Raw genomic sequence first — 26,231 nt, forward strand, 5'->3', positions numbered from 1 at the left:
ACAAAGGAGTTGCTGTTCTGCTAAGTTGTTTTAAGCAAAGCGCCAGTGTAAACGGACTTGCTATGCTTTATAATGCAGCTCATCAAAATGCAAACAAACGATTTTTCGTTTCCTGATGTAGAGGAAGTGCTGAGGTTTGATAAGAAAACACTTTTTAGAGAAGACAAAAACATGAAAGGTGATAAAATGTCTCTCAGTGCACACTCCTCAAAACCTGATAGTCTCTTCAACGGCTCCATGGGAAATGAATAATTCTCTTCTTCCCCCACTGCCCCTCTCCTTACGCCTCCCACCTCCTCACCCTTGTAAATGCTTCTCCCAAATCCCAGTTGGCCCAGCTTAGTGCTTCTCTGTTTCAGGAGGGGTATTCAAATCGGAAAAGATGAATGAATGGTTTGCTCTGGTTTCCTGTTGCTCTTCACCAACCCCCCACAACACCGCTATAGTGGTTAGCACAGGAGGAAGGCATGGATATATTTTCAGCTCATGATACTATTTACACTAAAGAGAAACATAACAAGACAGAACAATCTAAATGTCTGCTCACAGCCCCAAGAGGCTCCACTGTTCATTGCACACAAATGGGAAATGGACTGCATTTATAAAGCACTTATACAGTCTTTACGACCCCCTCAAAGCACTTTTACATATACAGTGCAAGTCATACACATTCATACAGAGGCAGAGGGGCCACTTCCTCAGGGAGACTAACATTCATACACACTGTTGGCCATGCCATCTTAGGGTTTAGTACCTTGCCCAAGGATACATTAACATGTTGACTGCATGAGCTAGGAATCAAATCACAAACCTTCCGATTGGTAGAAAACCCGCTATCTTACAGCCAACACTACAAACCAAAGTGTTCAGACCAAACAACATATTGATTGGAGGAGCTTGGGGAGATGCCGGTGGTGACTTATCAACATGGGAAGGTTGAAAATGTACAAAGGTGGAAGAAGTACTGCCACCTTTGTACTTAAGTAAAATATATTGTACTTAAGTAAAAGTAGAAGTGCAAGAAAGTAGGAATACTCTGTTGCAAGTCCTGCAATCAAAATGTTACTCAAGTAAAAGTAGAAAAAAGTATTGGCATCAAAGTATAATTAAAGTACCAAAAGTAAAAGTACTCATAATGCAGAACAGCCCATTTCAGTATTATATAAATGACAAGTTTTGGTTATTGATGCACTAAAGTGTTATCAAAGTTTGTAAAGGTTAATTATTTTGTATGCTGCAGTATAGCTTGTGAACTTTACTCCAGGTGTACCTAAAGTCTTACTTAAGTGTTGATCCATATTATTTTAGTAACTAAAGGTATTAAATAATTGTAGTGGAATAAAAGTACACAATTTACCTCTGAAATGAAGTAGAGTATATAACTACAAAGTAGCACAACAATGAAATACTCAAGTATATATCAGTGTTTTATTTTAACAGATACATCAATCAAACTACATGTGCGACATTTTTTTATGAAGATGTTTTTAAAGATGCATTAGAGGTCATCATTCCTATTGGTAATAGGATCCCACTGGAGTTCCCTTCAATTAAATCTTATGTTATTTTACAATTCCTTACAATTGTATCTTAAATAAACAAATAAGAATTCACAAAATAGCAAAAAAGGCCTGTTATTAATTTCCGCAGGCCAAGCAGATACACGCATTGCACTGCATGACAGTTTAACTTTTGCTACTAATAGATTCATCAGCTCATTGTTGCAGCTGTATTCTGTTACATGAGGACTTTGAGGAAAGAAATACACGTTTCCTTGATAAAAGCCAACACAACAATTCAACCCTAAAACTCATCCCTCTCATTCTCCTCCTTCTGGAAGACTTTTCCATCCGGCTGCTTCCTCCAGGTCAGTTGGATGTTGTCATCCAATCCTTTGTCCCTGAGCTCCTTCTTCATCTGAGATACAAAACTCTTCATCATTATCATTCAAATACAAACAGATTACTTATCTATAGTTCACTCATCTGAATGGTAGTTTTTGACTTTCGCTTATTTCTTCTAGTGTAAAGTCTTACCTCAGGTTGCTAAATAGTATTTGTACATTTCCCTGATGCATTTGGTGGCAGGTGGCTAAGTTTCTGCGAAGTACTTTTCAAATATTTTGCACTGCTTACAAAATGCTTGGGCCCTTTCAATTGTGATATTGAATGAATAATGTATATCATGTTCATCCAGTTCAATTTCATTGAAATTAAGTCAAAAAGTCAACTTTATTGTCAATCTTTCAGTTTGTGTGTACAAACAGAGAGATTGAAATACTGTTTCCCACAATCCTGAGGGTTAAAAAATGCAAATATATATATACAAATATATTTACATATATGTATACATATAGATGAAATTCTTTGCAACATTATCTTCTACATTTGTTGAATTCATAATTCTTGAATAGCTCTTCATGTGTTTCTTAACCATTCTGTTGATTGCTCTCATGTAATCTGAGTTCCCCTATAGACAAGTTTACGCGACAAACCACGGGCAGCGCCATAACCCTACACAAATGCACTTCATTTCCGCCGGAAGTCTTTTGCACAGCGTCTGTCGGTGTAAACCGGAGTAAACAGTCAGACGGGCACTGGTGTAAACACAGCGATTTCGATGCTAACAGTGATGCTAGCTTGGGAACACGATTCTACTTCTTTGACTGGAGATGGCGTTACTCTCCCCCACCCGAATTCAGTGCAAAACTGGGAGGATAACATGACGACGTGGCCCAGCATAAAACCAAAATAAACTGCCTTATTTAGGTCATGCCCACAGGAGCCAACAGTTGTCTGTTGTTTACATAATGCACAATTTACATGATCTCTTTATGCTGTGCAATATATCATATGTGCCTGTACTGTTTGAGTGAAAATAAAGTTTGATGTAATTTAATTTCATTATTGCACTGTTATTGCATTATTGCATTTCATATGTTCCTTAGAGTGCTACAATTTCTTTTAACACAGTTCATCATTCATATTAAGCTCATACTGTACATAAATAACACTGAATTAATTAATTGTTGAGAGGAAACTAAAGAAATGGCTTCAACAAGAAAGATCACATGTTTAATCCTAACAGGTATTACAAATTAAAATATAAAAGCAGCCCACACAATTACATCACTATGAAAATATTCATATATAATATTAAAAAATACAATGCATGCAGTATTTGTTGTGTTTATCTGTATTTAATGAACAACATGGCTGGGTGCTGGGTGCTGGTTTGTGGTCGTAGCACTCTCTATCTAACCACTCGTTCAGGTGCTTTCTCGAGTGATTGCAACCAACTACCGCACACGTAGTTCCCGAACCACTTTTCTTCATGTTGTAATTGTTATATCCTCTTTGTCTCTGCGATATCAGTGCTTTGTCGGCACAACGGAGCTAGCTAGCAAAACAAACCCAGTCCGCCAAAACGGAAGTGCATTGCATCGAAGGGAGGAGTTCAGGATGTAGAGCGGAAACGGCTCAATAACTTGTGTATTGCATGCTTTCTTAAAAAGTAATCTGGTTGTTTTTCATAAAAGTGGAAAACATGATTTACCTTCACCAACATCTCCTCCTGGAAAGCGGGGTCGTTCGGATCCACATCAGAGTTTGATGTATCGAACCTCAATTTAATCACTTGCATTGTAACATGCACAACATATTCTAAAAACACAAACAAACTTCATCAGTCACAACATTTATGGTGGCTTCTTTTGTAGTAGATTCAATATCATCACTTGCTTTATCGTAGGTGGGAATTGTACTCACTGTAGCAAATGAACGGTTTCTTCAAGCCACAGTCAAAGTCCTCCCATTTTCCAGAGTTATGGAAATCTGCAGCAACACACGTCTCAGGACCTATAGGTTCAGCTCCTGCCCAGTACCTTAAGGAGGAGTTACTTCCATCCGACCACTTCCAAGACTCTCTGTAAAGGCCGAACCAGGCATGTTCAAGTCCATATATCAAATCCAGTATCTGCTTGTTCTCTTCCAAGTTTCTCACAATGGCCAGGTCTGTTTGTTTTGATCCGCAGTAGCTCTGGGCATCAGTCCAGTTCATGGAGCCGGGAGAGACGACAAATGTCGCATTCGGCCCTGAAAATGGATCAGAGAGAAGAATGCCTGCCATGAATACCAGTGGTGATATTGATGTCTTTACAATACAAAATATATCATTTAAATCCCCCGAGATATTAGGAATGACATCAATAAATAAAAAACATCTATAAAATATGTAATGTAATAAAATCATAAAAAATATATTGAGTATTTTTGAACAGTTTCTTTACATGAATATCTTTATATTTCAGAATCTTTTCATCCAATTTCGAAATGTATAATATGAATCCTAAATTAATATTCTTACCTTTGACATCAACGCAGGCTGCCTTAACGAGCCTTGGACACACATCATTATGCCATAGTCCATCATATCTCGACATGAATGTGCATGTTTTCTCGACATCGTGGAGTGGTTTTCCAGTCTTCCAATTTCTGAACTCTGTCTCTCCCGGTTTGTAGAAGGTTGTGTCAGACAGTAACCACCTCCAGCTGTCCCAGTCAACGTAAAGCCCTATCCAGGCGGACTGAAAGCAATATTCATTGTGTTATAAATAATAACACCCTGATGTAGCTTTTAAAGCTGCTCAAGGAAATGTATTTATTAAAAGATACTTTTTGGGGCTTTATGAGATCAGCCTTGGGACACGTAACTTTTTCATTTACAGCCTCGATACTACTTATCTTATCTTCTATGACTCTAGCGCAAGTCCTGTAAAAAAAAAACTGTAAACTGTTTCAAGGCTTTATTCCGATACCAATATTATCATTGATTTATTTTTTTTTTAATATCTTTATTAAGGAGTGCAGATTTACCAGACAATTCAAACATTTTTCACATTCTCTGGTTTTGTTTTTCTTATTACAGGAAATTGATCATTGATTTATTTAGCTTTTTCTGCTATAATTTCTCCTGTTAATACTGGACTGTAAGAGATCCCCTTATAAGGCATTCAGCAGTGATGAAGGGTCCTCACTTTCTGGTGCTGTTCTGTGTATAACACAATATTAAATATATACAAACGTTAACCATAGTATTAGCTACACACATGGGCGCGGGAAGGGGGGTGCTGAGGGCGCTGCAGCACCCCCTAGCGGCAGGCAGGGGGTGCGGAGCTCCCCTGTCTGAATTATTATTTGACGGTTATTGCTACTCCCGCTGTGCATAATCTGTGTAATATGTAGCCAATAAATTCACATTGTTGGTAAAATGATATTTTGGCCTGCCCCGAATGTTTTTTCTGTAGCCCCGGACAATTCTACCTCAATAATATAATACATTAACCGTGCTTTACGTGAACCTCATCAAGACACTAGAAAGGACGGCAGGACTGTAATTTCCCGTGTTCAGTGAATGCAACAGAGGCAAGACACCAGACCAATCAGAGAGTTGGATGGAATTAAAAGTGTGCTTGTGTCATTCAAGCTCGCGGCTCTGTGTGTGTGCGGAAATAGCGCATTTAGTGTGTGTGAGAGAGGGGGAGAGAGAGAGGGAGAGAGAGAGGGACCGGTGCCAGCAGCAGGGACCGTGTTGTTAGCATCTGGTTAGCTAGCTGCACTAACGGACATACGGAGCTGTTTGTTCCACAACAAGCTGGAGGAGAGCTCTCCTCTCAGACTGAGAGGCTCAGGTGAGCTAAAGGACTCTCTGAGTGTTTAGATAGTTAACTTTAGTCTAAGTTATCTCAGTGGGTCTCAAACGGTTTGGTCAAAAATTATTCAAAAGATTATTTCCGCGGCACACCTTCATATGATCATTATAGTTATAAAAAAAATAAGAGAATAAAGGAAAAACAATTATGAAATACTATATGGCAGTAAAACAAGAATACAGTTTGAAAGGGGAGTGATTTGTAAAATATCCATAAAGAAAAAGAACATCTGCTTACAGTTGTGTTTCTACTGGGTGTTGAGAGATGTATCCATAGATCTCTTAATGTTGCTCTCAAAGTGCATCAGATTGATGCTTTTAACTTCAATATTTTAAAAAAATCTTCCCGGGGGAGCACCCCCCCGGACCCCCCTAGAGGAGGTGAGGTCCGCTCCCCACTCGTAAAAAATAGCACTTTACCCCTGCCAATATGCCGTGAGCTGATGATCGAGCCTTCATTGTAACAGTCGCGGGTTTACTGTGTGTTTGCGTGTGGGGAGTTTTTTTGTGCGTGCTCTATAGTGCCCGTAATAGTGTTCACTGGAGTCCAGCACCTCAGCACCCCCACTCAAAATACCTTCCCGCGCCTCTGTGCTATCCGTGGATATTCTCCTGACTTAAAGTCTTTCTAATACAAAATGTCCTCCATTTGTTATCGTCACTCCATTGCAGCTTGAACGTAAAACACTGTCTGGTGAAACACAACAGGGGAACAAACTTTTCATACTTTTACACTATATGTAAAAGGGACATTTCGCACTACAGTTAAGTTATTATTGTTTTATGCAGGGTCAGATTTAAAAACGTTCAATCCTTTACTATTGTAACTACCTGGTTTGAAGTTAAAGAGAGAGAAAGGGGACTCACTTGATTGTATTGGCCTGCCATTTGGTTCAGGAGCGTCAAATCCTCCATGCTGTCTACAGTGGCCAGGTCTGTGTATTTCTCTCTGCAGTATATCTGTGCTTCACTCATGTTCTTTGCTTCATTAACAAAATGGTACTGGCGATGATGTACTGTGTGTGAAGAGACAGCGCACAGCCCTGTAGAGACACAGATATACATTTATAAAGGCTATGACTTAACTTGAAAAAACAAAATGTTAGTTTAATAGGGCGTGTCAATGTCATCATTATACATTTATACAAGGAAATATTTCACTTTTAACTGCACTTCATTAAGTCATTTTTAAGAGATTATGACAAATGTAGAACCTGCAATCCAATGTATCGTTCTTCTAACAAGAATCTGACATTGTATTTAATAAAAAGATATCCAAATACACAAAAAACTTGCCTGCAGCAGTCATGATCAGCAGTAGATTTAGGTCCATCTTTGTTTGCTCTCTGATTTCAAATGTTGGTATGGCTAATAGTGTGTCATTTAAATTTTTTATGGGAAGTCATTGTCATCTGACTTCATGCAAATAGGTCACATGCAATAACTGTTGGCAAATAACAAGCATGTAGGTGAACATGCACATTTGACTAAGGCAAAAAATAGTCTCAACAAAAATATATTCTTTACATTAATTAAGCTTATGTGTTTTCATTTTTTAAAGAAATGTAAATATAATATTACTGGTGAAGATGAATGTGTGCATCAACATACACAATAGTTTGTCATGATATTCAACCCTTGTGTTGTGTTCGAAAGCTGTTACCGTTGATGGTGTTCGCGGGCCAATTTTGACCCATGATTTATTTCAGTCCAAAATAATGACTATCATCCAATATTGTTTTAACTACATCATAACTAACTTATTATGCATTCATAACGATACAATCCTGTTGTAATTGTATTGTATGGCCCCAAAACACATTACACCACATATTTAAGTAAAACATGTGATTCAATTCACTCATTATATTCCCTATAGTGAAGACAGTGGATCATTACGTTATCTGATTATAATAGACTTAATAGACTTACAATTATTGTTACAGTGGAAGAAGGGGGTGGGGGTGGGGTGTCTAAAGTCAAAGATGAATCTTGATTGGGCCAGATTTGACCCAGAGTCACCCACAGCAATGCTGCCGGGTCTCACCAGACCTGAACACCAAATGATACATTTTTTTTTTGAGACCTTACAACTTGGCTCAAATTGTAAAAATCAATTTTGTAGTGTTTATATATCTGTTGTGGAGGATATCATGAAGCCTCGTTTCGATAAAAAAAACTAGAGGGTAGTTATTATATAATTTTAACTTCAAAGGGGTCACGGGAGACCAGAACACAACATAAGGTTACAATGAACTACATTTAAAATGTGTTTTGGGTGTGGGCTGTTAGCATTAAGCTGGTGTGAACCAGTAGCGTATGCAGAAATGTACTTTAGGGTGGGCCTTTAAAAAATAGGGTGGGCCAGATTTCAGCAATCCCCGCCGGTACCGGTGGCAGATTACTTTTAGAATACTTTTGGAATACTTTATTTTTCCATAACAGATGGGTATGTTTTGGTGAACAGGAGACACGTATTTTACTGTTTTAATGGCTTATCAAGAGCACAAACACAACATCTTGTTGTCATTCTGGACAGCTCTCTCATCTGCACCCCACATAAAAAACATCACCCGTACTGCATTCTTTGTACTGTCTTAAAAGATTTCCTTAGAATATGTTATGAATTGTAAGGTGTCCTTGGGTGCTTTGAAAGGCGCCTGTTGACAGAGTCACATGTATAGCAATAAACTGGTCATGACGACGAGGTCTTCTTTAGCCTTAACTGGCGTGGTTTATTTTCATATGTGCATTGCACCACTTGACCTGCTCTCCATGAGAGCTAGAGAGATAGAAGGGGAGGGAACAATCCCTTATATCTGATACCTGACGTCAGCTACAATAGTTGCGCCTCCTTACGCCTCTTACTGTGGAACAGTTATAGTGCAGTTACATGCAGACATATTAATACCGGTACTTACACTTAACACTCCCACTTATGAATGACGTGTATACTGTACAACTTTTCCAAGAAAAATAACAGTTCAAAACATCAAAACAACATGGCAGTCAATATTACATAGTAGGCAATATTTTACACACCGAACATGACCTCTGCACATTTTTTTCAATTTCAGTTTGGAGACAGGCTTGGTCATAGCGTCTGCAACCATGTCATCTGTAGGACAGTAAACCAGTGTCATCTTTCCTTCTTTGATGACAGATCTAATGAAGTGATATTTTATATCCACATGTTTACACCTCTGTCGGCACACAGGGTTTCTGGCAAGTGCAATGGTTCCCTGGTTGTCTTCACATCCATCTGGTGTAAAATCAAGTCGTCTTCGGCTGCCTTCTGCATAACTACCCGTACACTGGTCAGATTAGCTGTAGGGGAGAATGTCTCACCGTAGTCTATTCCTTCCCTCTGACTGTAGCCTTTAGCTACAAACCTGGCCTTGTACCTGTCGTGCCCTTCAATACCCTCCTTGATTGAGTACACCCACTTGCCTCCTACTGTCTGTCTACCCTCGGGTAATTTTGTTAGAGTAAAAAGATGATTGTCCTCCAGGGACCTCATCTCCTCATCCATCGCTCTCTCCCATTTTCCTGATTCAGGGGATATCATGGCCTCTTTAAAGGTCTGAGGTACACCACTCACTACTCTGTAGCAGTAATCTATGCTGGTAAGTGTACTGTCATCCTCGTCACTTTCTCTCTGGGCATAGTCTTTCAGATACTTTGGGGGTTTAGGTTCCCGGGATATCTCCCACTGCATGAGGCACGTGACGTCACCCTAGGGTGCTTCTCGCCATCATCCTCCAGTGTCTGTTGACCGTCTGTCTGCATGTCTGTGCTCAGTACACTAGGCTGTGTCGTCTCTCTTTTCTTACACCCTACTCTGGAGTCCAGCTCTGGCTCCTGTGTCTGTGTCTCGTTCTCACATGTTGTCTTTGTGACAAACTTTACTAACCTGTGCTTTTGCACTTTCCCCTTACCGGGATAATAGACTAGAAAAGCGGGGCTGCCCTTGTCATGCCCTACAAAAAGTCCTTTCTCACACCTGGACTCGAGTTTTCCTCTGTGCTGTTGGTAAGCATAACACACTGACCCAAACTTGTGCATCCTGGCTAGATCACACCTTTTTCCTGTCAGTGCTGTATATGGGGTGGTGTCCATGTGCTTGTTAAAACACCGATTTCTGGTGTAAGCTGCTTCTTGGACTGCATAATGCCATAGACTCTTAGGTAAGTTACCATCTATTAGCTTACACCTAGCCATTTCGAAAAGAGTGTGCCCTTCCCTCTCAGCTATCCCATTCTGGTGCGGGGAGTAAGGACAGGGCGTTTCGTGTCTGATCTTGTTCCTTCTCAGCAGTGACTGAAACTCTCTATTTGTAAACTCTGTTCCGTTGTCAGACCTCAGGCATTTTACGTTGCCATACGGAGCTACATCTGCAAGGAATTTCTCTGTGGCCTGAAGTGCGTCACTCTTTGCTTTGAGAAAGTAAACAAACACTGCCTCTGAGATTCTGAAGTATTATGCTAAAAACTCAATAACTTAGATTATTATTTATAGTTTTGCTGAATAGTTTCATGTCCGCTTAAAAACGTAAAATGCCACGGCAGTGTGCAGATGGGGAGCATGTTAGCTTAGCTTGGTAGCTTCAGCTAGCTCTGGAACTTTCAGCTCGGTGGCAGCAGGTCCCGCCTCGGCTCCGCCTCTTTGCCCTTATTTGGAGCAGGCTGGAGAAGGCGGGAGTTGAACTCTGACGTCAGTGTCGAGCTGTTAGTGGCTGACTCCGCCTACTAAGGGCTTCTCGGCAACTCTGCAGAATCCTATGGGTGACGTCACGGACCCTACGTCAGAGTCCTGCCTCGGGTACCCGACGGGTGACCCGCAAAAAAGGTGATTCGCGGGTGGTATTTTTTCAAACACTTTTTTCCGGGTTTGGTTCTGGGTAAAACAAAGATGATGCGGGTCGGGTCGCGGGTGTTGCATAATACATATATTTAAATAATAATAATTTAGTTTAATGTTTAAATCCTCAGACCTCTCCCCCGCGGGACCGTGCATAATCATAACCTCTGCAGCGCATCAATCTGCTTCTGAGAGCGCCACATTCTGAATGGCTGAGGTGAAGCTCTCTAGCGGAGAATACAGCATTTTCCAACACTTCCTCAAGAGCGAAATCCAACATCTGGGAGGCTTTTGGTGTCCTCCTAGATGGAGAAAATAACCAACATCCCATGCTTTTTTTGAGAAATATGCAACTGCGTGTGTTAATAATTGCATGTTTTCACTGCTCATATATATATGCGGGTTCGGGTCGGGTTGCGGATCCTGTGCCGACGGGTCGGGTGGGATTGCGGAACTAATTGGTAATATGTGCAGGTAGCGGGGCGGGTTCGGTATTGCACGTCGCGGGTGCGGGGCGGGAGCGGGTCTTGAAAATCAGACCCGTGCAGGACTATGCCCTACGTCCACCAACAATCAGTTTTTACCGTAAATGAGTTTGGTTCAGAGGATAAAACACATACAACATGAATTAAACTCGATATTTGTTCTCTTGAATTTCACTTTGAATGCTTGGATATTCTCAATGGGTGAATACATTTTTTTATAATAATAATTCCAAAAAAAATCCAAAAGAATTACACCGAAGCTTTCTCAGGGTGGGCCAACGAGTAAACTGGGTGGGCCTGGGCCCACCCTGGCCCTATGGTGGCTATGCCACTGGTGTGAACGCTAGCTAACCAGTGAAATATCATTTTCATGGTGAATACAAGCTGTAGATATATGTTTATACAGATAGACTGATCCAACGGTAGCATTCCGTGACATTATCTGTTTGGGCAAGTATTGATATCAAATGTGACAGTGTTCATTTGGGTATGCTGATTTTGCTTTGTATTCAAAGCCCTATGTGTTTGCATAAAATAAGAACAAGCCCGAGGCTCAACCTGGCACACGTTATCTTTGCATGAGATCAACAACACTGTCAAAATACCAAATGACCTACATTTTGTGATTATACAGTACAAGTAACCTTTTAAAGTTGTGACTGTACTCTTTTCGAAGAAGTAAATGATTATCTTGAAAAGTTATTTATAGTGAATTGTCAAATAATTGCGAAGTAACACAACCTGCAGACACAGAACATTAGAAATAATTTAGAGTTATATTTATGGACAACTAATTGCAAATATCTGCCATTTGATGCTTACTGCTTGACTTAATTCAAAAGCCAGCAGTTAACAATTTACTCGGTTTTGTGGTAGCGATGTAGCTTGTCAGAGCTCATTAATTTAAAAAAAAGTAGCCGTTGTGTCTGGAGGATTGATCAAAGCAAACAGGAAGAGAAAAAACAGTACAAAGCTTTTTAGGACTAACATTGGGTGAGCCTTGGTTGTTTGTTGTAACAAGTGTTTCTTTGCACATGAGTCATAGTCATTTGATCCCTTAAAGATGGACTGATTAGTACAGCTTTAACACGAGTTGCATATGCATTAGTTTCCTAACCAGACCCGAACCATAGGACAGATCAGAAATATGGGTTGTTTTTGGAAGGCACTGACAAGCATCCTATTGTATTGTTTGGGTGTGAAGAAGTGATGGTTGAATCTGAAATTGGCCTTTGGTGTGCAGTCACATTCACCCATCAAGGTAAGCTTGAATAAAATAACCACAGTTATTTCTGCATCTCCAGTTTAATTTTCAACACCCTTGGCTGTCAAAAGGCTGTTTTTGTCCATGAAGTGGCTACAATGTTCACACTTACAATGGGTGCATGTGTATTCATCACCTTGAAAGGTTTCCAGTCTTTGTTATTTGATAAAAAGAAAAGGAAAACAGATGTTTCTGTGACTGAATGAAATTGTGAATTGCCACCTGTGCAGCGGTAAAAATCTTGCCTCTGCTGAGTTAATGGTGCATCAACACAAACAGCACCTCCCTGATCCACCACCCGACATCGCTCAATCGATTAGGAATTGAAAGAGACAAGGAGTGTTGCAGAGGGGTTGAAACAGACATTGAGAAACTAGTTTGAAGACTTAGGTTAAACCAGACGAGTGTTGCTTATGCATTAATAATAAGAGCGATGAAGTTAAGATTATGAGATGGATAGAAGCCAACAACCATCTAAATATAAGAAAGATCTGGAAACACCTGCAGACTCTGATAAAAGACAAATGGAAAGGGAGTAGAGAGGGAAGGGTGAGGTGGGGCGGTGGAAATTAATTTGGTGCAGAACCTTTTATCGGCTTGACAGTTCTGCAGCAGCCGGCCTTGGTTAGGCTGCTGTCTGTCATGTATTTTGGAGGTTAGATAAGCCTTGCATCTCCTGCTCACTAACAGCCCCTGAATGATAGGCAGGATAAGCAGATATTACCACGTTTGCAGCGGCTGGGCTGCCGTTTGATCAATGGATGTGAAATAACCACACATCCATACATATTACTTGCACAAAAATGGGAAGGACACCTTTTCACAAAGCATTTTCTTTCCTCTTTTTAGGGAAATCGCTCTACATTTCTTTCAAAATGGCTCTTCAACATTGTTCCTTGAAACTGAGCTTCTCCAGAAAGTAGAATATGAATGAGCGGCTTAAGATGAAACAAAGGACGGCGGCGGATAAGATCCATCGTATCACAGGAGAGAATATCGTAAGATTTCTTATTAATTTGAAAAGGATTGTCTTTTCTCTCACTGTGCTCAGCTCTGATACGTTGTCATTTGTTTAGAGGCCTCTAAGAACAAGGTTTTCTTGAGGCTCTGTGATTAACACTGCACTTTTCTGACCAAAAGCAGAAAGTAGGTGAGACAGTTTGGGTCAACACACCATTTCCCCAAAGACAGTACACATTGGTTTTTGCTAAGCATGACCTCAATCTTCTCCTAATTTGAAACAATTAGTTTTAGTTTATTTCCATATTGCATAATCTCTCTCTCTCTTCATTGTTGTCTTCACTTAAAACTAAAGCTGTTCGCTGCAGTTAGCAGGGACCGAGGTCATCTGGTGGCAAGCAGCTCTCTATAAAACATTGGATCAGCAGGCTGTTTCTACACGGACCACACGGACGGACCACTATTGCGGTAAGCATGTTGTAACTTCTGGTTGTTGTTGTCATCTCCGGGTATCCCGTGTGCCTGTTCTGTTGCTGATAGCTTGTTATCTTAAACTTAATCGATCGTTTTAAAACTCTTGATCACGGCAACTGCCTGACGTTGTAATCACACGTTACTACAGCTTAAGCACTCACAACTCTCCTTCTCTTAGCGACTGTAACTCCACAGTTGCCTACACTCCTTTCGGGTTTGCTAACGGTAGCTACTTTAGCTTGATAGCTAGCCATGGCTCTTTCCCCATCTCATGTTTGGTTACTTCCCTACCTCCTTTACTGGTACCGATACATGTGTTAAATGTAGTATAGTTGTTAGGTTGGAGGCGGGAATCATAGCCATGGAAGCCCGGCTCCGCATCTTAGAAAGTAACTCAGCTACAGTAAAGCCCATGTTAGCCGGTGCGGACCGGCAAAAGATAGCTCCTCTTAGCCGTCCCCCGGCAACTCCCGAGCAGCAGGGAGAATGGGTGACTGTTCAGAAGGGGCATAACGCGAAACCCGCAGGTCCCCACCAACCCGTTCACGTATCTAACAGATATTCCCCACTCAGCGAGATACCCGCTGAGAAGCCAACCCTGGTTATTGGTAGCTCTATTATGAGACACGTGAATTTAGAGACCGAAGCGTCCACAGTCACATGCATTCCGGGGGCCAGAGCGGGCGACGTTGAGGCGCATCTTAAACTGCTGGCTAAAAATAAACGTAAATACAGTAGGATTGTTATTCATGTCGGTGGTAATGATGTTCGTTTACGCCAATCAGAATGCACCAAACTTAATGTGGCGTCGGTGTGTAGTTATGCTAAAACAATGTCGGACACCGTAATCTTCTCTGGTCCCCTCCCCAATCTGATCAATGATGACATGTATAGCCGCATGTCATCATTTCAGCGCTGGTTGTCTTGGTGGTGCCCAGCAAACAATGTGGGCTTCGTAAATAATTGGACAGCCTTCTGGGGAAAACCTGGTCTGATTAAGAGAGACGGCATTCATCCTACTTTGGAAGGTGCAAATCTCATTTCGGCAAACATTTCAGGGCTCTGTGGACTTAATCCATGACAAACTGGAGTTGAGACAAGGAGGCAGAGTCGCAGTCTTACACGCTTCTCTGCGCTCTCTCCTAGGCAGTCATCCATAGGAATCCCGAACCCAATAAAATACCCAATATTAACGGTGTGTGTGTCTGCCCAAGGACAATTTAAGGTAAAACCTAATAGAGGTGTCATACATAATATCTGAAGGGGAGATTATATAATGTGATCACTCCCACAGATTGAATGAATAAAACGTGTTGTGAAGACATTAACCTCCCTGGTCAGCCGAGTTATAATGTATCAACATCACTGAGCAAGGGATGATGTGTTATTGTTTAATTTGTTTATTCTGCCTACCTGTTGCACCCATAATCCAGAGTGTGATCCATACCGTCTCAAATATCACAGGATCAGATGAAAACAAATATTGATTGAAATGTTATTTGTTACACCTGTGAGTATAACTCTCAGTAATGCAGTGTTTTCCCCCTTGTTATAAAGAAATATATAGCACACATCGCAACTGATACATGGGCTCCACTTCCCTGTTATTCTGCAAGGGAATTTTAAAGACAGGTTGCTTTGCATGTGCAAATAAAGTTGACTCATCAAACCCATCAAAGGTGTTCAGGCTGACATACAGTTCAATCCCTGAGGTATTATAGCCTTTGAAGTGCTAAATCTGCCAATGTAGAGGTCCTATCCGAACTGAATCAGATCAGAATCAGAATACCTTTATTAGTCCCACAGAGGGGACATTTGCAGCGTTACAGCAGGAAAGAGCCACAGACAGCTTAGTGTTGCATATCTTAAATGCTTTAAAAAAAAAGTACTAAGTTATAATATAATAAACAAACAACACAACAATGTAATAAAAAGTACTAAGTTATGATATAATAAACAATAAACAATATGCTAAAAAAAGATAAAAACTAAAAAAGTTACATAATTTTCAAAAATACAGATCAAAAACAAATCAAATCTACAAATCAAATCCTGTAGCAGTTCTTAGGATTTAGCAGCCCGGTATATATTACAGTTATTAAAGATGGCATATGTATATAAAGTATATATTGCACATAAATCACATATTGCACATACACTGAACAAAAATATAAACGCAACACTTTTGTTTTTGCTCCCATTTTTCATGAGATGAACTCAAAGATCTAAAACATTTTCTACATACACAAAATAACCATTTCTCTCAAATATTGTTCACAAATCTGAAAAAATCTGTGATAGTGAGCACTTCTCCTTTGCCGAGATAATCCATCCCACCTCACAGGTGCGGCATATCAAGATGCTGATTAGACAGCATGATTATTGCACAGGTGTGCCTTAGGCTGGGGGTAGGGTAATGTTGTGAATCGAGTGGCCCATGGTGGTGGTGGGGATATGGTATGGGCAGGCGTATGTTATGGACGACCTCCACCTCCGCAATATTGCAAAAATCCTACCCTCTCCCACCCGCCCCGCAGCCTAAAGACTAATCCATGCATTAATTTCCTCCCGCCTTGACTACTGCAACTCACTTCTTTACGGCATCAGCACTACATCCCTCAACAGACTCCAACGGGTTCAAAATGCAGCTGCACGTCTCCTCACGCATACCAAATCATGGCATCACATCACCCCAGTCCTCAAAGACCTACACTGGCTTCCTGTCTCCCATCGCATCAACTACACAATTCTGGTCCTCACCTACAAAGCACTCCACCATTTGCCCCCCCCCCCTTATCTCACAAACCTTCTCACTCCTTATCAACCCCCCACGGTCCCTCAGATCCACCGCAGCCGGACTCCTATCCATTCCCACATCCACACTCTGCAGCTTTGGGGACAGAGCCTTCTCAGTGGCAGCTCCTAGGCTCTGGAATTCCCTCCCCCAAGATCTCTGTGACTCTGAGTCCCTCACAGTGTTTCAGTCCCGCCTCAAAACACATCTTTTCAACTCTGTCTACCCATAAGCCCCCCCCCTCTCAATCAACTTCCTCTTGACTGCCTTTTTATTTGACTATACTTACTTGTTTGCCTGTCCTTGTTTGTCTACCCTCCCTCATATTGTAAAGCGTCTTTGAGTTGTGAAAAGCGCTATATAAATAAAATGCATTATTATTATTATTATTATTATTAGTTCATGAATATATTGCCCTTTTGCTGCATCTAGTTGAATAATAATATTAATAGTTTCATAACAGTATACTGGTGATATTACAGTAATGTTAATTGTAAATAAAAATAGGACAATATTTACAAACACTTTGAATATTTCAATTCACATGCTAAAGTACTGCTAAATTGTCAACTAACTTGAGGACAATAACATATTATAGTTGGACTGTATATTCCAGAGAGAATGAAATCACAAACCGTTCAAACCCTAATTGTGTTCATACTGAAGACCGTGTTGCTTTCAACACTGAGCCTCTGTTCTACTGTTTCGATCAAGGTCAGGGTTAGGGTCACGGCCCGTCCACACAGCGGCGTGCGTTGAAAGCTTCACCATTCACTTTGAATGGGGTGACGTCACTTTTTGCCGAACTACATTGTGGGAAGCGAAGCAGAGTTCTGCTGGCGTGGCTCGCTGCAAAAGTTGAGCAATGTTTAACTTTTGAAGCCTCGGCAGAAGCGTCAGCCAATCGAATCATATGCCAGTACAAGCTCTAGCCAATCAAACCGCTGCTTGTGTGTCACGGGCGGGAGATTCATGTGATTGGTTGTTGGTCGAGTTTCAGACACGCCCGCCGGCAAGCTTCAACGCACGCCGCTGTGTGGACGGGCCGTGAGGGTTACGGCTCCTACACACGGCGGCGTGTGTGGTCGCTTGAGCAACAACTCCCTCCAATTGAATAGCAGCAAATCAGAGGCCATTCTGATTGGAACACCACATCAAACACAAACAACTGATATCCCTCATATCAGCATCAATGGCCACTCCATTCCCCTCTCCCCAATTGTAACGAGCCTTGGTGTGAAACTGGACTCATCCCTTTCATTCCAAGCACACATAAAGACGGTCTGCCACGCCTCATACTACCGCCTGAGAAACATCTCCAAAATGCGACACTCCCTCACCAAACCGGATGCAGAAAAACTGGTCCATACCTTCATCACCTCCCGCATTGATTACTGTAATTCTCTGCTTGCAGGCATTCCAGCAAAAAACACCCAGAGACTACAATATGTACAAAACTGTGCCACCCAGATACTCACAAAAACAAGCAAATCAGAGCACATCACCCCCATCCTTCACTCACTCCACTGGCTCCCTGTAACACACCGGATCAACTACAAAGTCCCCATAATGGTCTTCAACGCCATCAACCACACTGGCCCCACCTACCTACAGGCAATGCTAACAAGAAAACATTCCCATACCTCACGCACACTCAGGTCAGACAGCTCCAATCTCCTGGCTGTTCCGCGGACAAAACTGGTCACCATGGGAAACCGTGCTTTCTCCTCCCTGGGTCCACGTCTGTGGAATCAGCTTCCAGACAACATACGGACCTCGACATCACTCTCAGTTTTTAGGAAATGCCTCAAGACCCACCTGTTCCACACCGCATTTTACTGACTGTCCTTTACTTTATTTATTTATTTTTAAACCTTTTATTCTCTTAACCTTTTATTTTTATTTTTTATATTGCCATATTTTATCCAATATGCTCCTTTAGATATATTTTTACTTATTTTTCCTTATAGCTTTGTGAAGCACCTTGAGATGACGTATGTCTTAAATCAAATGTATTATTATTATATTATTATTATTATGATGCGGGGTATGGGAATGAAGGTTGTACTTGTTCCACTGCATTCTGTTGTGCTTGACTCTGGTTTGGTGCAGGGTGAGGTCGCCATGGGGGTCCGTCCTGTACTACCGATTGAAGGTGTGGATGTAATCCTTGGGAATGGCCTGGCTGGCAGTCGTATGTGGGCTGAGGGTCCACCACCTCCTATAGTGACCTTTTCACCCACTGTGACTGGTAACCCGGATGAAAACGCTAACTGCTTCCCTGAAGTGTATGTAGCCAGTGCTGTAACACGGGCTATGAGCCGTGCACAGGGGGAATCAGATAAGGGTGAAGAGGTGAGTGAGATGGATTCTGTATTTGTCCCTAACTCGTTGTTATCTGTATTTCGCAGTGCAACACGTTCTCACTCCCAACCCGTTATATGTTGACGGTCGGTCAGGGCCCCTCCCCGTCACTCTATTACGGACAGGGTACCCCTTGAGAGTCAGTTTTCAACAGGCAGAGTGTCTCTCAAAATGTTTACCGGCACGCTACATTAGTCATTTAGATTATATGTCCTCAATTACCATGGGATTACTGAAACTGCCATGAATTAAAGAAATGGTAGAAATTAATCTAATCAGAATTTTGAAACCTTCCTTCCCACCCCCTCCCTCTAAATATATCAATAAACATTAGGATGTGATGCTTCTGACTATACAAGTTTAAGAAGATAATATTTGTTTTAAAGAATTCAAAGCAATAAACAACAGGCTCTTTAACCAAGGCAACGTTAGCTTAACATGTACAGTATATATTAACAAGGCAGGTAAGATAGCTGTTCACACTATCTATGTATATTTTCTACTTTTTGTAATGCTATTTATGTAAATTATTTGGCAATACATTATATTTACACCCTTTAATATTTTATTCGGGCTTTTCGATGAAGAACGCACATAGTTAATAAATACAACTATTCTTCTGGCTAAAATACATCTTTTTAAAAGTCAATCAAGGAGTAATCTGTTTGAAGAGTAGATTACAAAAAAAAATGTTTTTACAAAAATTATTGCCCCAAAAAAATCAAAGGGTGGCTCAACACGCCATGAAATGGGAAATAATTAGCTCTAACGAAGAGTGGGATTAACCTGTTAAGCCCCAAGCCTGTTTTTCAGGTCTCAGGCTCGAAAATTACCATATCTTCCCTTCTAAAAAGGGTTAAATTAATAATCTGTTTTCTCAAAGCAAGGTTACATCTGTGAGTTGGATGTAGAACTGTCAGAATCGATATAGAACTTTTTTTATTTATTTTGTATTATTGGCAAGAAAATCTACAAGAGATGCAATCAGAGAGATACAGTATGTCCACGTTATAACAACATATAATAAGTACCCTGTATCAAGATTGAAGCAAAACAAGTGAAATTTGATTTTTTAAGAGAGATTTAGCAAAGAAAACCCACTTCTGGGGTCATTTGGGTGGATTTTCCATATCTCTTGGTCGATTTTGATGATTGACATCTTTCTAACTGTCAGAGCCAATGGAATCGAGGGGAACTCCCACATACACACACACATGACCAAATAAGGATTGAGAGTGACGCATACCCAAAACCGGAAGCTGCGATAACTCTGGTGGCTACCATTAGCAGCTTCTTGCCATGTTGTGTGTTTTGGTTGTCAAACTATTTTTGTTTGTGAAATGTTGAAGTGATACTACTGACTGTATTTGTTTGTGTCTTTAGCCTGTATTAAATAAATAAAATATTATTATTTGGCGGCCCAATTGCAATGCCTTCACGGACCACTAGGGGGCCGTGGCCCACAGGTTGGGAACCACTGTGCTAACCCAGGGGTTCCCAAAGTGGGGGAAATCATTTTTTAAAAATTATTATTAATAATAACGTGTGCGTAGACATTTTTCAGGGGCGGACTGGCCATCTGTATAATTTCTCTGCAGCGAGGCTCCCCCGTTGACAATCCAGTTGCGCAATGTTTCTCAAACCAAGGACCACTTAACCAATAAAAAAAACACTCACGGACCACCTAACTCCACAAATATCCCAAAACAATAGGCCTTATTACCACTCCAACAGTACATAGCCTAATAATGACAGCTTAACCTTCTCTATATCGCCTCGTTCACACAATAAATCAACAATAGAAATACAGATTATATAAGCCTTTCGTTCAAATGCATGGGCGCGGGAAGGGGGGTGCTGAGGGCGCTGCAGCACCCCCTAGCGGCAGGCAGGGGGTGCGGAGCTCCCCTGTCTGAATTATTATTTGACGGTTATTGCTACTCCCGCTGTGCATAATCTGTGTAATATGTAGCCAATAAATTCACATTGTTGGTAAAATTATATTTTGGCCTGCCCCGAATGTTTTTTCTGTAGCCCCGGACAATTCTACCTCAATAATATAATACATTAACCGTGCTTTACGTGAACCTCATCAAGACACTAGAAAGGACGGCAGGACTGTCATTTCCCGTGTTCAGTGAATGCAACAGAGGCAAGACACCAGACCAATCAGAGAGTTGGATGGAAATAAAAGTGTGCTTGTGTCATTCAAGCTCGCGGCTCTGTGTGTGTGCGGAAATAGCGCATTTAGTGTGTGTGAGAGAGGGGGAGAGAGAGAGGGACCGGTGCCAGCAGCAGGGACCGTGTTGTTAGCATCTGGTTAGCTAGCTGCACTAACGGACATACGGAGCTGTTTGTTCCACAACAAGCTGGAGGAGAGCTCTCCTGTCAGACTGAGAGGCTCAGGTGAGCTAAAGGACTCTCTGAGTGTTTAGATAGTTAACTTTAGTCTAAGTTATCTCAGTGGGTCTCAAACGTTTGGTCAAAAAATATTAAAAAGATTATTTCCGCGGCACACCTTCATATGATCATTATAGTTATAAAAAAAATAAGAGAATAAAGGAAAAACAATTATGAAATACTATATGGCAGTAAAACAAGAATACAGTTTGAAAGGGGAGTGATTTGTAAAATATCCATAAAGAAAAAGAACATCTGCTTACAGTTGTTTCATCTGGGTGTTGAGAGATGTATCCATAGATCTCTTAATGTTGCTCTCAAAGTGCACCAGATTGATGCTTTTAACTTCAATATTTTAAAAAAATCTTCCCGGAGGAGCATCCCCCCGGACCCCCCTAGAGGAGGTGAGGTCCGCTCCCCACTCGTAAAAAAATAGCACTTTACCCCTGCCAATATGCCGTGAGCTGATTATCGAGCCTTCATTGTAACAGTCGCGGGTTTACTGTGTGTTTGCGTGTGGGGAGTTTTTTTGTGCGTGCTCTATAGTGCCCGTAATAGTGTTCACTGGAGTCCAGCACCCCCACTCAAAATACCTTCCCGCGCCTCTGTTCAAATGTGATTTTAAATGCTCACAGGTTTTACACCTTTTATGAAATGTAGACTACATTTATTACAGAGTTTATGTCCGAGCCAACAGACTCACAGATCGTTGGCTACTGAGAGATATGCAAAATACACCGCATGTAGTACGACACAAACCTCCGTTGTGGATTTTCAAAACAAAATACAGTAAAACTTTGGTTGCAGGCCCAAGTTTAACTCTCTGAGGTCTAAGCCATTTTTTCACATGTTCTGCTCGCTTGGGCTTTTTTTGTAAAAATGTTATTAAAATATGAACCTTGGTGACCACTAGGCTGGCCTGCATGGTCTGCCTACAAAACAAAAATAAAAAAAAACTTTATGCAGACCCAACAACAGCCTCTCGGAGATATTCCCGCGAGAGTACGGAAAACTTAAATGTATGTATGTATACACTAGTACCCCCTCCCCCCCTGTTGACAGGGGTCGCCAGTCTCTGGCACTGTTATTTTGGGGGTCGCGGGCCGAAAAATTTGGGAACCCCTGTTCTAACCTATATCTAACCATATTTTTGCATTAATATTGTATTTTCTAAACAGGTTGTGATCTTTCATTTTGGGATGACAGTGTTAGGAATATATTGTGATGAAGTGCACACTGACCAGGAGCTCCAGGGGTCTTTTTGTTCTCCTCCATGCTGCTCTCAGTACACACACACACACACACACACACACACACACACACACACACACACACACACACACACACACACACACACACACACACACACACACACACAGAGAGGGAGAGAGAAGGATGCTTTATAATGGCAGGCAAACATTTTTTACTTGACTTCTTTTCTAAAAAGAATATAGTTCACGGGAAGAAAGAGGCTAGCAGCACCGAAGCTACAAGTGAAGCTGCTACTAGTACTACATCATCAGAAGAGCCGCCTAAAGACGTGGATAATGCTAGCACTAATGTTAAGGTTAGCTGTGCTAGCAACGTTCCCCTGGCTAGCTCAAGCTCACCTTTCCCAGAGGTATGGACGGAGGAGATGTGGCGGAGGAAACAAGAGGAATACCCGAGGATAGACTGCAAAGATGGGAGACTGGGATGCAAAGTTTGTTTTCATCCACTTCGGATTTATCAGTCTTCAAAACTCTTGCTCTGTGTGTGTGTGTGTGTGTGTGTGTGTGTGTGTGTGTGTGTGTGTGTGTGTGTGTGTGTGTGTGTGTGTGTGAAAAGCAGCGCTGTCTGCTTATTTCCTTAGGAGAAGGAGAGAGGCCACTGCAGCCTTCCTCAGGTCCTTTTTGGAGGCCCTGGTTTGGGATTGGGAGCACCTGGGGGAGAGGCTGCACCTGGAGACAATCAGGGAGAGAGAGAGAGAGACACACAAAAGCACACACACACAAGCACCAACTGCGGCACGTAACAGGCGCAATAAATGCACTTCACTTCAGAGCACTCAAGAGCCAGATATAAATGTTAATTAGCGTGAACAATTGTGTTGCTAATGCTAAATGTTAGCCATTTTTACTTAAAAAAATGTTTTACTTAAAATATACATTGTTGATAAAAAATAGTTTCCAGAAAGTTATTCCACCACAAGCAATTGAAAGTGATTTTATAATTCTGATTTAACTTCTTTTAAAGGTGTTCAGAGACTAAAGCTGTTGAAGATACACACGTATTGTTGTTTAATACCTCATTATGTGCTGGAGTCCTTCACTGGGAACAAACCAGGACAAACACACTGAATCAAAAACTATATTCTTCATTAATATTAAAGTTTGAGTGACACATTTAATCCAGCAGTCAGCGACCCTAAAACAAGGGAATGACATGTTTATAATGTGCTGAAAAACACAAAAAATATGCAGGGATGTGAGTCTGTTTCTAAGGCCTTTTTTATTTTGGTACATTCTGATCATTTAACCAGAAGAGAACAGAATCAAACTGAAAACATTGTGAATATTTTCTAGATACATTCATAATTGGTTCTTCTTTTAGATCAGAGCAGACTGCTAACTCAACAGGAACTATCAAAACATCCCAATCGAAGTTTAAAGTCACAACATTTTATTAACCAAACAGATTATTGGAGAAACTACTCGGCAGAGGTGGGAGTAAGTCCTACATGTGCAAGTCATGAGCAAGTCTCAAGTCTTGACCTACAAGTATCAAGCAAGTCCCAAGTCACTGTGGTGAGAGGCAAGTCAAGTCAAGTCATACGAAATTCTGAATAAGCCCAGTTTCCACATTTAAATCAGTTAAAAGACAGTGGTTATGAAAATAGATTCAACCCACACTATGATCTTCATTACATACACAGTTAATCATTTGAAATCTAATTTAGACCGATGACAATCATATTAGATTCATATTAACCCCAGAACTGTAGACAATATAGCTAGGACTCAAAAAGTCTGTTCAAAAAGGCAGAAATCATATATGGCATTTGCCATTACACATATTTAATTAAAATGTCTGTTAACACTAGAACCGCCAACAGCGTCAGCACCTACAGAGATATCATTTTCAAACCATTTAATTTGTTCCTCTTCATAATTTCCTTATAAACTAAGCAGGACGATTTAAAACTCACTTAATTGGGTTCATTTAGAAATGGCTTCAGTTTATCATCATAACAGATAAAAAATGTCAGATTCATTTTACAATAAATCAAGGAATGATCCACTTCAACAAACCAAAAACAACATAATTAAAACATTTAAACAAACTACTAAAAGTAGATGAACTACATTATTCAAAAGTTTACAGTAACTTCTGATAATAACACAGGGGAAATAAACGAGGCATCTCTTTTCCTCTCTCTCTCTCTCTCTCCTGACAGCCCGTCAGTATCAGGGTTAGTCAAAATTAATCCCTTGGCGGTTCTAGTGTTAATTTACCCCGTTTTGTCTTTTCTTTGCTTAATCGATTTGAAACCAAGTCTAACGTAGCTTAAACTTAACGTTAGCTTTCTAGCTAACACAACACAGTCACGTATAGCCTACCTTTCTCTGTGGTTTTTTTTGTAGTGACGAATGAAGCGGGATGTTGTGGTGGTCCAGTCACTGATCTTTATGCTGCAGACCCTGCATACCGCTGTTCTCTTCTTATTAGCGTCATCGACAAAATAATCCTTGAATCCAAACTTAACTATTTTTGGAGTAAAGCTAGCTGCTGCCATATTAACTGACACTCCTGCCGTCTAGTGGGTTGCCAGGTTTGCGCGCATGGCATTATAATCACGTTTTTCGAAAAAACTAAACGTGATATCCCACTACAAAAACAAACGCAAATATTTAATTTTAAACAGTCAAGTCCTTTCAAGTCACCTGTCGCAAGCTTAAGTCAAGTCTCAAGTCATGAATACCAAGTCAAAGTCAAGTCAAGTCTTTTATCAATGTTAGTCAAGCAAGTCTCAAGTCAAAAAATATGCGACTCGAGTCCCCACTAACTCGGCATATTAATGAACATTGAAACTAAATTCCTTCAATGCAACTTTAAAGAGCAACTTGCAGGTTAGAGACACCAGTGAATAAATGTGTAGGAAAATTATGAATACACTAGATTTTCAAAACAATATACAGAAACCTACACTACAGTGACATCTGGCGTCGTTTTAGTAAGAAATTTTCCCTTCCGCATAAAAAAGCCTCCCCACATGACCTCCCGCATGTGACGTAACATGGGGGAGAGCGGCCGGTCTAATGTATGAATAAACATTAATCACAATGCTTGTTTTGACACAGAAGAGATTGAAAATATATATTCGAATGCATATGATTATAATTATGAGCCTGCTATGCGTCCAAGAGACCAGGAGCAGCCAAGGATTAGAAAATATAGCGGCCATCGGAGAGAAATGGAGCTTTGGTGTGTGGAGAACCAGTGGAGAACAGAGCAGCTGTCTTGATGAGTGACCGGGGTTAGCTACAGTTAATGTTAGCTAACGTCAGTCACATCACAACATCGTAAAGTTAGCAATCATATATCAGACTATAACTAAAGTAGTATTGATAATATAGTAACGTTACTGGCAGGACAGTTGATACTGATCCATAACAGAAACTAATGCGCAAGTATCAGCCGTATCTCGCGTTACCCAATGCAACTCCACACTACGGTGCTGGTTACCGGAGGGGAGACGCGAGATACGGCTGATACTTGACGATCTGGCGGAGAAAGGTTGTGGAGCCTCCGTTGATATGCCGTTGTAAATGGCTTGATGGAAAGCAGGTGTGTAGTCGGGGAGGATGCACAGCTGATTGCAGCAGGTGAGTGGAGGTTGAGCCGGGAGCCAGGAGTGACAGCCACCACGCCCACACAAACA

At 41.0% G+C, this 26,231-nt stretch overlaps 2 protein-coding genes across 3 annotated transcripts in view; one reads left to right on the top strand and one right to left on the bottom strand.

Moving 5' to 3' along the window:
* Positions 1 to 1,431: 1,431 nt before the first annotated feature.
* Positions 1,432 to 7,130, bottom strand: LOC307028054 (C-type mannose receptor 2-like). Its single transcript, XM_079662789.1, has 6 exons — positions 7,006 to 7,130; positions 6,577 to 6,752; positions 4,366 to 4,585; positions 3,768 to 4,094; positions 3,556 to 3,662; positions 1,432 to 1,917 (listed from the first exon to the last, which is right to left on the bottom strand). The coding sequence occupies exons 1-6, from the start codon at positions 7,040 to 7,042 to the stop codon at positions 1,804 to 1,806; spliced, it is 981 nt and encodes a 326-aa protein (XP_079518915.1). The 5' UTR covers positions 7,043 to 7,130; the 3' UTR covers positions 1,432 to 1,803.
* LOC307028055 (uncharacterized protein) overlaps positions 5,113 to 26,231 on the top strand; it is a 37,651-nt gene continuing 16,532 nt past the window's right edge. The window contains exons 1-6 of one of the 2 annotated variants that reach the window (XM_079662790.1): positions 5,113 to 5,689; positions 13,168 to 13,316; positions 13,647 to 13,746; positions 17,961 to 18,540; positions 18,659 to 18,901; positions 22,758 to 23,012. In XM_079662790.1, coding sequence (XP_079518916.1) covers positions 18,671 to 18,901; positions 22,758 to 23,012 — 486 coding nt within the window. In that variant the 5' untranslated portion in view covers positions 5,113 to 5,689; positions 13,168 to 13,316; positions 13,647 to 13,746; positions 17,961 to 18,540; positions 18,659 to 18,670. The remainder of the gene's footprint in view (positions 5,690 to 13,167; positions 13,317 to 13,646; positions 13,747 to 17,960; positions 18,541 to 18,658; positions 18,902 to 22,757; positions 23,013 to 26,231) is intronic. The other variant, XM_079662791.1, reaches the window with a different exon arrangement.

The sequence above is a fragment of the Notothenia rossii genome, assembly GCF_949606895.1.
Source record: "Notothenia rossii genome assembly, chromosome: 2".
NCBI lineage: Eukaryota > Metazoa > Chordata > Actinopteri > Perciformes > Nototheniidae > Notothenia > Notothenia rossii.

Excerpts from the sequence above, each read along its gene's own strand:
- LOC307028054 (XM_079662789.1), bottom strand. The coding sequence starts at position 7,042 with ATGGACCTAAATCTACTGCTGATCATGACTGCTGCAG. Across the intron at positions 6,753-7,005 it reads GCTGATCATGACTGCTGCAG|GGCTGTGCGCTGTCTCTTCA; the intron begins GCAAGTTTTTTG and ends GTGTCTCTACAG. Across the intron at positions 1,918-3,555 it reads AGGAGGAGATGTTGGTGAAG|ATGAAGAAGGAGCTCAGGGA; the intron begins GTAAATCATGTT and ends TTTGTATCTCAG.